The 14,366-nt window shown below is 41.8% G+C and overlaps 1 protein-coding gene across 3 annotated transcripts in view; it reads right to left on the bottom strand.

Annotated features, from left to right (window-relative positions):
- Positions 1-14,366, bottom strand: part of LOC115371127 (transcription factor COE1-A-like) — a 112,359-nt gene that overhangs the window by 96,087 nt on the left and 1,906 nt on the right. For all 3 annotated transcript variants that reach the window (XM_030068286.1, XM_030068287.1, XM_030068288.1), the window contains exons 3-5: positions 13,639-13,702; positions 12,492-12,547; positions 4,796-4,869 (exon numbers count right to left, since the gene is read on the bottom strand). In XM_030068286.1, the coding sequence (XP_029924146.1) occupies positions 4,796-4,869; positions 12,492-12,547; positions 13,639-13,702 (194 nt within the window). The remainder of the gene's footprint in view (positions 1-4,795; positions 4,870-12,491; positions 12,548-13,638; positions 13,703-14,366) is intronic.

Here is a 14,366-nt window from a genome sequence, read left to right as displayed (position 1 = left end):
ACTGCCCCTGCTGACTACCCACTTCTTCTTCTGTTCATTCAAAACAAACCACTGTTGCTACTGCAGGGGAAAGTAAAACACATCACTTCCTGTGCAGCTCTATTTTTTTTTTTTCCCGGGAAAGACTGAAGCTACACTTTGAACTGCTCATTCATTTATTCCAAAACTTTTGAGAACTTGACCTATAGGTAGAATCACGATCAGCGGTTGATATAACAAAACAGACATTTATTTATTTGTAAATGTCAGATTATTGCTTTAAAAAATATCGACAAATGACACCTCTTATCCATGTCACCTTGTATTTCATTATTGTCCATATGTTGTAGGGCTGCAACGAATGATTATTTTCATCATTGCTTTAATTTAAGAGCCCCAAGTAATGTCATCAAAATGCTTCATTAGTCTGACCAGCAGCAAAAACAAACAAACAAACAAGATAATAATTGTATGATATGAACAAAGAAAAGTTGGCTAATCTTGGCAACCTTCGTGATCTTAATGAAGATATTTAATGAAGATAATTAATCCTTATCAAAATAACAGTCAGTGAAGTTTTTGTCAACTGCCTAATCGTTTCATAGATGAATAGTTTCAGCATGATATATTCACAGCATCAGTGACTCTAATATGAATCTGACCCTCTTCACATTTATACAGTTATACCAAAAATACTGATGGCAATGAATGAAAAAAAAAGTCCTGCAGACAAAAAGAACCACATGGGACTTTTTGAATTTTGAGAGGAAACATATATATTTAAATCTTTACTTAACTGAGTTTTCATAACAGACTTGTATGATTCTTCATCTGTGTTGGATTTTTAATTAGTAATCAAGTCTTTGATGATTATGTCATCATGTTATGTAATTCAAAACACTGAGGCACAGCTCAGTCTTTACCAAAGAGTACATTTACCAAAAAATATGTTGCATGTCAATATTTAGACTCACAGCCACTCACAGCTTGCATCAAGATCACATGACCTATCTAACGTTAGCTTGTTAGAGACTTTTGTTGGCTTTGTTTGCTTCATTAGCCACCAAAACGACTTGGGTACGGTTAGGAAAATATTCCTCATCATGATTAATCCTATAAAGCCATTTGTATCATATATGATACACGTTATCAATTCACACATTGCGTTTTCAGTTTAATCAATACTTGGCCAAAATACTGTTGTATACCTTTGAACACTTCCCCTGTTCACCCTGGACCATACCATTGGCACTTCAAGTACATATCATATATCATACAACAGAAAGATTGTGTAATAACATTTTTTTTTTTTTTTTTACATTTTTTATAGGACTAAATAAAAAAATGGAATTTTCTGCCAATTCTTTCATAGTTCAGGCTTTATAGGTTAGGAAACTAATATTAGCCAACATGGGACTCAAACCCTGGACTGCAGCAGTTGATATTGCCTCCCACCCGCCTGCTCATGAGGTGTTTTTCACTCACATTATACAACTTCACGAAACTTGAAAATGTGACATTTCGATATATGCTTGCTTTGCATAAATTTAAATTTCATTTTTCCTGGTGACTGGGCTGTAAGCAAGGCAAGTCTGTAAGCTATCTAAGTGCAATTCCAAAATGAACAACACTGTTTGAATAAAGTGAAAATCAGTCTTACAAAATCATTATGTGAGTGCACTATTTGTTTTGGTCAAGCCGTTATTACAGCAGTTATTTTTGCAACAGTTGCCAGCGACCGTTTTTCATAATTTGGAATATTGAAGTCTGACCTTAAAGCAACATTTTGTTCTAAAAATGGACACAAATTATTTTCCAGAGTGATATATCTGTGCTGCATTGTGGACTGAAACCTTTCATCTGTTTGTGCAGCGCTCCCAACCAGTTTTGCGACACGGGGCTGTGCGGTGGCAGATTGGCTGGGAGCATATGGCTAATAGCACCGCCGTGACAATGAGCCACACTGATTAATGGACGCCCCGAGCTCCGTGGATGTGTGTGTGCGTGCGTGCGTGTGTGTGAGGCCCCTGGTGCAGAATCAGCATGGGAGAACATGAGGCAACAGCCGTAACTTTAACCTCAGCGGCTGTTGCAGACAAGCCAGTGTTTATGTACCGCTGCAGTCGCTAGAAGTTGTGCTTTGTACATGCTAAGCTGCACTGCTGCTGAACTTTTGCTCCTGCCCCAGAGGAACTGTTTGAAAAATATCCTGCAGAAATGGTACGGGGATGGGAGGGGGGTTTTCTACACTGCCTACCACTATGGCCTGTGTAAATCAAACAGCAAGCCATTGTGGCTGAGGGAAGTGGGTGAGGCTGACCTGTATATACTGTGGCAATTTGCCATATCGGTAATGTGAACCTTATTGCATTGCCAGGGCGAGCCAGTATAATGTATATTGGGCAAACATTTTATTCATGTCCACATCTCTGCACATGATGAACAGCAATGATTTACCATGAAACTCGTACAATTATTGCCATATAAAATTATTTATAAATTCATTGTGAATCACATCAGAATTTCAATAGGATTTCCATAAAGTTTTGCACCTGAACAGCCTGAAGAATATACTGTGTGCTATAAAATTAAATACTAGGGTGGCTGGCTTCACTAGCTAACGTCCCTGCTTGTGCATATAGATGAATCCCAATTTATATTGTTACATTTAAAGTTGTTCAGTGACAAGGTCAGGGAATAAGAATAACTTAATTCATGTGCTAAATTTGAATTTTTAGAGCTCCGATGTGTGCGTGTGTGTGTGTGTGTGTGTGTGTGTCTGTGAGTGCCCATGGGTTTATTTGCACATGTGTCTGTGCATGTGTGTGAGTGTGCGTGCGTACATGTGTGTGTGAGTGTGCGTGCGTACATGTGCGTGTGTGTGTGTGTGTGAGTGTGAGTCCTTGCCTATATTTCATGGTCAGATTGAGGAGGAAGGCCCATTTGTTAGCCATGGAACAACAGGAGGGTTCAGATTGACTAATGAGTTTCTCTGTGTCCTAATTAACCAGGCATCACACACACACACACACACACACACGCTCGCACACACACGCTCGCACACACTTTCTATTGTATAGAACAGGGTGGTAAAATGCGTCTAAAAATAGAACTCTTTCCCTCCAACCTACTTCTGAAGAAATTCATCTTTAGATTATAATTAAAGTAACAACTCTGATAGCAAAACTCATCTTCCTCAACAGATATGGCTTCTATTTCAGCCATATGTTTTTGTGTGATATGTGTGTGTGTGTGTGTGTGTGTGTGTGTGTGTTTTGGGGGGGGTGTTAGGTAGGGCACAGCGAGCACAGACAGGTGATGGGTGAGAACTTTCTGCATTGGAGCTGTAAGTGCAGAATAGAAAAACAGAAGCAAAAAGGAGCTGGAGGAAAGGAAAAGTTGGAGTTGGGGTTGGAGAACTGAGAGAAGGAGTGTGTGTGGGGGGGAGTTCAGGAAAGGGGCTAAGGGGTGTCATATATGGCAGTATGAAAATGAACAATAAGAGGAGAGATAAAGGCGCTTGATTGTAGTTTAAGTTCTACAAACATTTCTCGGCAGTAGGTAACATTATGAACTCTGGGCCTCTCTGGTCCTCGCTGCTGACTGCTGAAACTGCAGTTCAGACACACTGAGTTTGTCCAGTTTGTTGGACCGGCTGACCCTCCAGAATCATAATGGCCATGCCAGTGTATAGTGATCAATGTTGGGCATAACATGTTACAAAAAATCATGTTACTGTAATTAGATTATTTTTCCCGTTAACACAGTGATGTTTTAATTGCATTTGAATTTTCAGCAGTCAGATTACAGATACTTTTCTAGTAAAAACTTTTCAAAGTTTTCAAAACATATAACGGATTCTCAGCGGGGAGAACATAACAGGAGATAAGGTTAATCTGGTGGAGGTTTGTCCTGACCGGTCTGGCCTCTGTCTGCTGAAGGTAACGAGCTGTGATCCACGCAGTAAAACACTGAAACTACTCTCCACTTTGGATCATGTAACTTTATAAACTGAACTCGCTTCCAAGTGCAAGTGACACTGCTGCTACTGTGAGCAAGACAAATCCTTATAATATTTACCACTGACGACATGCAACCAGAAAACCATGGGACAAGAGAAACCACACACACACAGATAGATGGGGCGTAGTGAGGCTATATGTTGACTGATCAGCTGTGATGATGTAATACATAAAACTGATCAGTGCTCATACGATTTAGTGTCTTGTTCTCCTTCTGATGAGGGCTGATCTGAGTTTTCAGAAGTAATAAAAAAAGTAAAGTAATTACTAATCTAATTACTTTGTAGGGAGAGTAATTAGTGAAACAATGTGATTGTAATTTGTAGAAAGTCATGAGTAACTTTTCTTAAATACTTTTTTAAGTGGCCTGCCCAACACTGATAGTGAACTGTGTCAGCTAGTCTGTCACAGTCATGTCAGCGTTTTATTGGCGCTCATAAGTTAAGTTCATGTTTTGACCACATTTTGCTCTTTGACTTTCAAGTTTTGCCTGTTAGCAATCTTGCACTTGGAAAAAGTGAGATTCTTGGTCTCTGTCCACTGACGTTTAACTCAACCAGCGCAATTATTTCTCCCTTCAGAGAAGCCCTGTCTCTGAGAAATATTTGTAGAGCAAAAACTCCAATCTGGATGAGGAGGAGGAGGAGAGGAGAGGGCAAGAGAGGAGAGGTTTCAGCTGAGGCAGGATGGGTATAAAGGTTGATGCTGGAAGCTGCAAGATTTATGATGCGGAGAAAGGTGAGAGGAGGAAGACTCGGGGCAAATGAAGAGACGCTATGCATCCTCGTTCTCACCTGCACATGATCTCGTGTGTCAGCAACACTCTGCACATCTCTGGGTTCTTGTCTTGGCCTTCATAAACAATGGCCTGGAGAGAGAGCCAGGGTGAAAGAGAGCCAGAAAATTCACTGTTAGTTGGTAGGCAACCAAATACAATAAAACAGAGGTCAAAGACAGTAAATCCAACAAATTGCCCTCTCTGTGCCAGATTTGGTGCTGGTGTCAAGTGTGTTGCTCCATCTGGAAGATTAAGTGTTCAGCTGGGAACGCTGCAAAACAAGGCATTTGGCCTCATATTTAGAGTTAAAAATCTTGTTTTCCTTAAAACATGTGAAAAAAAAAAAAAAAAAAAAAATCAGCGAGATGAGATAATCCCACTAGTTCCCAAATGCTCCTCAAATTGTTTCAAGAATTTGCTGGAATCAATTGTCACTTTATTCTGCCTTGTTTCAACATATTAATACTTGTTCTCAGAAAAGCTCCTGAAAAAATGAATACAAGAGGGATCAATTTTCCCATTTTCACTTGTTTTAAGGAAAACAAGATTTCATGACTGAAGACTAAATGACATTTTTTTTTTTTTTTTTTTTTTTTCACGGAAGGTGGTAACAAAGGTCACTGTTTTAGCTGGAGGCACCAGGACTAGTGAAGTGGCATTGTTCTGGTAAAATGGTGTTGGTTCAGTAACTCCTGTATGCTATACAAATCATAATGTGTGCTGTTGCTGAAAATACATTACTGCATTAGTTTCTGTAATGACTGAATATAAAAAAGAGAATATAACAAAATTCACAGAATTTCATACCAAAGAACGACTACACTGTCATCCAAAACCAGTTCACTTTCATGTTAAAAAACACAAGAGGCCGAGTCTCAAAAGTTTTATGCACAGATAAGTTTAAAATTACGCATTGTCTTTTTTGGTTTGTTTTTTTGTTTTTTTCTGAAATCTAGTTGTGAACTCAGCGTATCATAATATCAATCCTTGCATGACTGGCCAGGTATTCTTACAGAGCCCTGTTGTGCCAAACCTTAAAGGCAAAACCCTCCGATTCACTCGACCAGATGTGAGTCATTGTCTGCATGGGTGCCTGAATTTGCATTTATCAGCCCGTTGCGTTCCCCACTTAGCATTTACACAACTGGTGAGACCGGTGAGAGAATGATTTTGTTTTTGCTGCATTACACTGTGAGACAGCTATGAAGAAAAAAAAAAACAAAAAAACAATGTGGAGGAGACCATCTTGATACATTTCCTCCTTCAAATGGGAAGAAAAGGCTTAGCACTTTGGTTCCCACTTTAGCTCTAGTTAGCTCAGTAACACATTGTTCAGCAGCAACAGCAACACCTCTGCTTTACACACTGAGAAACACACACACACACAAATACACAATCCCAGTATGAGTATGTCTATCACCCTGCACACACACCTTGTTCACGGTATAGCACACACTTCCTCCCACAGAATATCAGCATGATAAGTCCCATATGTCATCTGAATGCTTGCTGACTGTATGTCTCTCTGAAGTCTCGTGTGACAAACAATAAAATTGCGATGTTCACAGCGTGATGGTCGCAGCCTCTTCTTCTGACGAAGGGATCCAAAATAGCGATGACACGCAGGCAGGGGCAAAGGCATTTCAGTTTCACTGAAAGCTTCAGGCTTCACCAACTCGTCTGCTCCTGATTCTAGTCCTGAAGCGCAGAGTAAAGCGCGAGCACAAGTCACACACCGCTAAGCTATCTATCAATCAAGACACAAGCCCTGTCTGTCTTTGGTCTATTCCAGTCTGTTTGATCTGTCTTCTCAGATTGCAGCGAGCCTCACCAGTGACCAACTCACTTTTCTGCGGGAGTAGTGAAGACGTTTCACTGTCCTCCTCAATTGTCTTCAGCTGCGGTTTAGACTATCTGCTACCATCAGACGAACACAACTTTAAGTCTTGTTTATGAACACCTCTGGGAAATGAAGGTCGCTCAGGTTTGCAAAAGCTGCAGCTCTATAAACTACAAGTTCACATCAATGCTGAATATTTAAAGCTACTGCTTGAAAACCAGACCTCATTCAGAACCCTGGCAGTATATTTACACATTGTAAGTTCTCACAGTCTGGTGTCCAAGGTGCTGCAGTGACTTTATATCTCCAAAAACTCAATTTTCTCAGTGATGGCGATATGTTTAGTGACAGTGATGGCGATGTTTTGGCCTGCTGCAAAGGTCAGTCATTTTTTGTAAGTATGAGGGACACTGTCAGCCATTAGTCATATTACAAAAGCAAAATTGGAGATGCAATAGTTTTACCAGACACCAACAATCTGATATTAATCGCGTTCAGTTGCATTATACAGCTGTATCTGCTGGCCAATTTCAAGGAATAATGCAAAATCATTGCAACATCTTTTTGCACTGCAGGATTGTTTGTTCATTGCTCATGACGGCTGTTGGACAAACTAGTCAGTAGAAAACTGCAGATTTGAATAAACTGAGGTTGTATCAAGAGGTAGATGTGAATGTCACGCAAAATGTATACTTTTTCATATAGAATAATATGACAGATTGTAAATCTTGTGCTCTCCAATTGCCTATGTACATGCTGGATTATCCCATCAGGAGCCCCAGGGCAAGCATGCACCACAGGGGCCCAAACATATAGTGACAATAGCTTGAGCTGGAACTACAGCTTGCAAAGCCCTCAGTGACTATGGAGCTCTGCTTCATTAACAGAGAGCAGACACCGTGGCTATGTGAGGGCCCCATTACTGCACTGTTGAACTAGAAATTGCAGTAGCTTAAGGGATCTCATATTAATAGCTGGATAGTCTCTAGGACCCTGTGTGTTTCTGAAATCAGGGGCCCCAGTCTGTTTCTGGGCCTGGAGCCCTTGTCAAGTATGATTTCCCATGCATGAGCATATAGTCCAACTGAAAACCAACTGTTTCAAATTTATTGACACATGCACATGGGGCTTCTGGGGCCCTTGGTGGCCCGCAGCCTCAGGGTAACGCATTAATGCAGGCATGCGAATGTGCAATATTTCCTAACCTCAATAAGTGTTACTACATGGACAGAAACTGTGCTAAACTAACATGCCCTGTAGACTTTGATGGGAGCCAGAACCAATGCAGAGGCCGTACAAGGTGATGGAAATCATGGCGGGGCAGAAGTTCAAGTGAAAGTATGTATTTTCTGGCCAAAGTGGGAAGCACATTGATCTATTCAGAAAACACAAGAACATCCTCACGAAAAAAAAAAAAAAAAAAAAAGCATTTGAAGTGGTCTCACTTGAGTTGGCCAGAGCAAAGAAGCCCCTGTCTGAGGGAGAAAAGATCAAGCAGCACGCCGCTGAGATGGATAGCATTTTCATAGGAAGGAAAGCAGCCAAGACGTTTGGAACTGTTTCTCTTATCCATACCCACAGAAATTTAATTGAGTTCTAATATCTGCCTCAATTATGGCTTAATTAAAGCAAATCTGGGCATGGGAACTGCAGGAAAAGACGGACATGGCAGGATGTGGATGGGAAACGTTATCTATAGCCCACAGTTCTGTCTGTGATTAGTTCTACTCAAAGTATCATGGGAAAAGAGTGGGCCAAGCAACTTCCTCTGAACCTGCTTCCTACCTGGACGAACATGCATCAATGTCAACTCAACCTTTCTCTCTCTCTCTCTCTCTCTCTTTCGTTCTCTTGCTCTCAGACACACACACACACGCACACACAAACACGCTCACTTTATGCAAGGTGAGTGCATTTATCTTTAAGAACAGAACTAGGCCCGATTTCACCGCACCTTCCTCCAAAAACCACAGATGAGGTCAATCTACTTTCACTTCACTCCGCTCAGAATGGAAAGTATAATTCCAACTGAGGGCTGATTCTCAGTTATTTCCACTATAAATAGCTAAAATGATCTTTACAGTTGATGTTTTATTTAGTCGGGGGAAAAAATGGCCCGTTCTCTCAGAAATGGAGCTGACCTTTACTCTGACTGGAACATGACCTCTGCACCAGCTGGGGACAAAGACCAAACTGCAAAACACGGAGGAATTCAGGGCTCCAAACTGATGATGCACACATACCTCCAACCTCAAATTACCCATACTTCCTTTTTTCGTGGCTCGGCCGTATCTTTCGCAGCTATAGAGGTAAAACAAAAGACAGATGTGTGCAACCGGGGGGAGAGCTGTTCAAGTTCAACAAGGGGAGTAAAAAGTGAACGGTTCCAAAATGCAATTAAGAACGCACCGTGGGAGGTATCGTGTTTGGAGCATCGATATAAGAGCAACTTCAGCACTGCAGCTTGAACTGGAAACCGAGATGGGACGGACACAGGGGCAGATGTTGAACCAAAAGTATGGATTTAAATGGATTAAACGAGCAAGCGGACAACTGTTTCCCTTTGCATTTATTTTATAATTTGAGCTGATGGATGACATCTGACGTTTTTTCCCCAACTCTCTCCTCGCCTGACAGAACGTGAGCTCAGATCCCTCCCTCAGTCCCAGACCTGGGTCAAACTCTGCAAATAATTGTTTAAGCCAGTTTTGTTCTTCTTGGTGTGCCGGATGGGTGGGGCTTACTGCATCAGGACAGCTCAGACAGAGCGGATCACAAAAAAGTTTCACGGGAAAAATGCACTAAACTTAGATCTAAACTTAGGTCTGCAACTCCGTGTATGATCCGACTGAGCAAGCTCACCCATCTGGAACGCCAAGCTGGAAAACTACACAAACACAAAGAAGCACTCGCAGATAATGTTTAACCAAGCTTCTGTTACAAACTTCTGTGCCTGCTTGCATCCATAATGTGTGTGTGAGTCTGCGCATGTGTGTGTGTGTGTGTGTGTGTGAGACTCCCCCTACGTCGAGCTGAGGTTCTTCATCACCAAACACACTGTCACCTCGCCTGGCTCTGTTCCTCTCTTTCATCTGCCTTTTACTCCTCTGTCTCCTCCCTCTCTCCGCCTCACCAGGCCTTTCATTCTGCATCTCTGCCGCGCTCGCCGCTGCCTTTGAAGTAGGGTGACATGCGCGGCGTGTAAACAAGGAGCCGTAAAGCCGGGGAACACACTTCCTCCTGCGTTAGTGTCAGGTCGACTAGCGAGCGAGTGATCCGCCAGGGTGCACCGTGACAGGCGCTTTATTCTCCGGGACAGGGCCGCGATCAACCCGGCGCCACCGCGCACAGATGCACGCCGCTTCTGAGGACGAGAAGGCGCTCGGCTCCCTCGCTCCTCCCTATCACACAATCAATACTTGCCCTCCCAATGCATACACACATGCAGAAGAAACAGGCAGACATACAGCAAAGTAAAGATGTCAGTGCTAAACCAGGGAGCAGGCGGTAAGAAATGACATTTGAGAGGGACAGAGGACAGGAAATGAGTGCAATGTTTAGAGAAAGTAAAACAAATCTACACAATACATCAACTGGAGCTGGGAGATATATGGATATTATATCAATACTGTGATGTGAGACTACATATTGTTTCAATTAAATGTTTTTATAAGCTGCATTACAGCAAAGGGATGAAATTTCTGGAATATATTAGGCTGTTCCAGCTGTTTTATTGTTTGGCTCTACCCGCTTGGTCATCATATTCACATTACTAATGACTATTTATCGCAAATCACTTGTGTTTAAATATCTTATGAGAGCAAAAACAGTCCTTACAATAACCTCACAATATCAATATTGAGGTGATTGGCCAAAGAAAGATAGAAACCTCAAAGAAAGTTTAGTTTTTTAGTGATCAACATTGAGTTTGAAGAGGAGCCATAGCCAAATGTACACACACAGACACACACAGACACACACACACACACACACACACACACATGCACAGCTGACACTGATATCATAGTGTAATTTCAGCTCATTGTTCTGATGCGGATGGGAAACTTCACAAGTGTGGTGAGACAACAGCGATCAGGAGTGATGAGTTCTGACAGCAGTGGACCAGCAGTGTGTGTGTGTGTGTGTGTGTGTGTGTGTGTGTGTGTGTGGTTAGCCAGACAGTAGCCATGACATCACTGGCCAGCTAAGCCAACCAGGGGGCTGTTTTGGTTTGACCACCTGTTAGTGTTTTCCATTCCAGTAGTACTGAATCACACACACACACACACACACACACACACACACACACACACACACACACACACACACACAACCTCTCATCTCAGTTCAGCATGCTTTACGAACATGTATGCTTGCAGTTTTAAATTATATAACACTAAATACAGTACGTGTCCTATTTCACAGATATATGAGTCTCACTCTCTTTCCCCACACACAGACAACACACACACACACACACACAGATGTACAGACCTACATTCACATCAGATGCCTACAGGTGCAGCACACACACCTGCATGCATCACCACCTTCAGGAAAAATTACTTTCCTTTTCAACCATAAAATCTCTACACAACCGCAAAATTCATGCATCTCATTTTTCAGAAGGCAGAAAACATGTGTGGCTATAAAATAATCTAATCTAATCTAAAAAAAAATAAAAAAATAAAAAATAAGCGTGTGTGTGTGTGGGTGTGGGTGTGAGTATGTGTTTGAGGGTAAGTGTAGGTATGGGTGGGTGTGTGTCAACACTCCTCTCTCCTTGTGCTGGACCTTCCACTGGGAGCGAGGGCCGACTAAGAGTGTGGTTGTGAGTATGAGTGTGTGTGTGTGTGTGTGTGTGTGTGTGTGTGTGTGTAGGTGTGTGGGTGCATGTGTGTGTGTGTGTGTGTGTCTGTGTGTAGTTGGCTGTCACCCCACCAAGCTCAAGCTAAACAGTGTTATTAGGGAACAGTGTGGTCCCTTAGGTCTGCCAGACACACACACACAAACACACACACACACATACACACACGTACACACACACAGCATGTGGTGTGAAGTGCCAGCAGCAGTGTGAGACTCTATCAGAGCCCGGAGGCACATTAGCGAGCATTCAGCGCCTAGCGTGGCTCCTTGGCTCCTCACAGTAGCTTGCCACACACACACACACACACACACACACACACACAAACGAAAATACACACACACTCACACAAACACACCCACAAAGCACTTTCACCAGACAGAACACTCTCACTCACTGTTCATTGTGCAAAAAAACAGGTTTCATTCTTGTTTACCTGTCTGGCACCAACACTCCACCTGTCTGTCTCTCTTTCTTTATTTCAGTACGTTCTTTCTCTAGATTGTTTCTACCTCTCTCTCTCTCTCTTTCTCACCTACACACACACACACACACACACACACATAAAAACAAATGCACAAACATTAACAGAAAAATTGAATCTGATCAGTAAATGCTTGCTGCTCGGTAGACCAAATCCCAGAGGTGCTGTACATCTTTGCACTTCCTCCTGTGAGCAGCAGAATCACAACGCTGAAGCTCCCTCCCTCCTCGCTCTAATCACAGCAAGAAAAGTACAGGCAAATGCCTGAAGCCATGCGGTGTGTGTGCCCCCACCCACACACTCTGGAAACACCCACCCACAGCCCTGAAATCACACACACACACACACACGCATACTCGTATTGGTGTGTGCACGCACATAGAGATGCACGAGGGCGGCAGAGTACAGGCAGATCAGTGGATCAGCTCATTGTCAGAGATGTAACACGAGAACGAGCGGTGTGTGTGTGTGTGTGTGCGGATATGTATGTGTGTGTTTAAAATGTTTCAAGATACTCTTACCTGTTTAGTCATGGAGTCTATGAGTCGAACATAAAAGTCCTGCTCTGTTCTGATGCCTGTTGGGTTGCACAAACACACAGAGAGAGAGAGAAATTGAGAGAGAAAATCACAATCTGAACATAGAATTTGACATGCAGAAAAACACACGCAGCCATTTCAGATGGATAAACGTAAGAATGTGATATAGACTGGTAGAAAATAGGCAGCTATTTCTGCCTTATAAACGAGGGGACGCTTCACTCCTGTTGCAGGTGGATTTCAGGGCAGGGCATGTTTTAAAGATCGGCTTTTCAACTCCCAGTTAGAAAACACCTGAGTGGATTTCACTTTAAACACAGAGGCTGAGCCACATTCAAACTTAGAAAACAGTAATATAAGAGAAATTCTCCTTGAGTCCTCAGTAATGACATTTTACATTTGGCTTTTGATGCTGGATGCCTGCACTTTTACTGTATGTGTGCCACACTGCAGTAAAATGATTGTTCCCATATAAAATAATTATTAAATCTCTGGGTAAACATCAAAACATTTTTTTTAAAAAACAGAGCAGAAATTGTACATATATGTGTTATGCTCATAAATCACAGAACAGACTTTAATGCTTGAGCAGTTCTTTGCTGAAAGGCCTAAACAACACACAACAGAACGCACCGTCCACAATGAAAAACCACAGCGACGTGCAGCAGAGTGGAGCTGACACTTTAAAATGGACAAACTAATATAGCAGCCAGTATGGCTACAACTACTAAAATAGCTACAGCTATTAATACAGCAACAACTGCAGTGATCAAGCTACAATGCTGCAGCAAAACTGATTGAATTGGCTGTCAAAGGATGACTGTCAAGGTGAAATTTATTCATAAATGAATGAAGTTACACATTTCTTGAATCTGTGCAGACTACAATGTACTTACAGTAAACTTGTTCAAACAGCCTGCAGCTTTCTGCATGATGAACTGAAGCGAGGCTTGGGAGACTGGACACATTTTCCCACATTTAAACCTAACTTAAAAATTCAAATGTGAATTTCTTGTGAGTGTGTGTGTGTGTGTGTGTGTGTGTGTGTGTGTGTGTGAGAGAGAGAGAGAGAGAGAGAGAGAAAGAGAGAGAGAGAGAGAGAGAGAGAGAGAGAGAGACCCTCACTCACCGTTACTGTAAAGGAGCTGCAGCCGGTAATGAATCCCGTTATTGGTCTTCTCCCCGCTCGTTTCCTTAACACACACACACACACACACACACACACACATACACACACACACACACACACACACACACACACACACACACAACAAACAGAGCTGTTTATTGAAATATTAGGACAACAACAACAAAAACAGGCTCGTGCGCTGCTGCAGAATGTAGGCCTGTGTGTCTCAGTTATTGAATTCTTAACGCCGGCCACGCATTAAAAGGCACTTTTGATTTATATTCATAACGGGGATATTAAAGTAGGGCAGCCCTGTAATTTCTCCATATGTAATCATGGTGTTATTGTGGCTTTTTTTTAATTCCTCTGTAATTACTGGTTATGTTTGGAGGGCAAATAAATCTAACACTAAATTCTCCCTCCTAATTTCCTCTAATTTAAAGAGTGTCATAATTGATGAGGGGACCGGGTCGCCCCGTCGTTGTTTATATAAAACAAGTGGTTGTGTTGAACGGAACCGTAAATTAAAACAATTTAAATGTCGAAACGGATTTTCTAATTCGCACAATACACAAATGGAGCGAAAGTCTTTTTTGATTTATGGCTTTATTAGGCCTATGTTTTAGTTACATCTTATTCATACCTAGTGTGGAAATAATAATAATAATAATAATAATAATAATAATAATAATAATAATAAAATAATAATGATGAAAAATAAGGACCAA

Source organism: Myripristis murdjan, chromosome 14 (genome assembly GCF_902150065.1).
Source record: "Myripristis murdjan chromosome 14, fMyrMur1.1, whole genome shotgun sequence".
NCBI lineage: Eukaryota > Metazoa > Chordata > Actinopteri > Holocentriformes > Holocentridae > Myripristis > Myripristis murdjan.
Note: the sequence above shows the minus strand (reverse complement) of the source record. Positions and strands in the feature narration are given on the sequence as shown.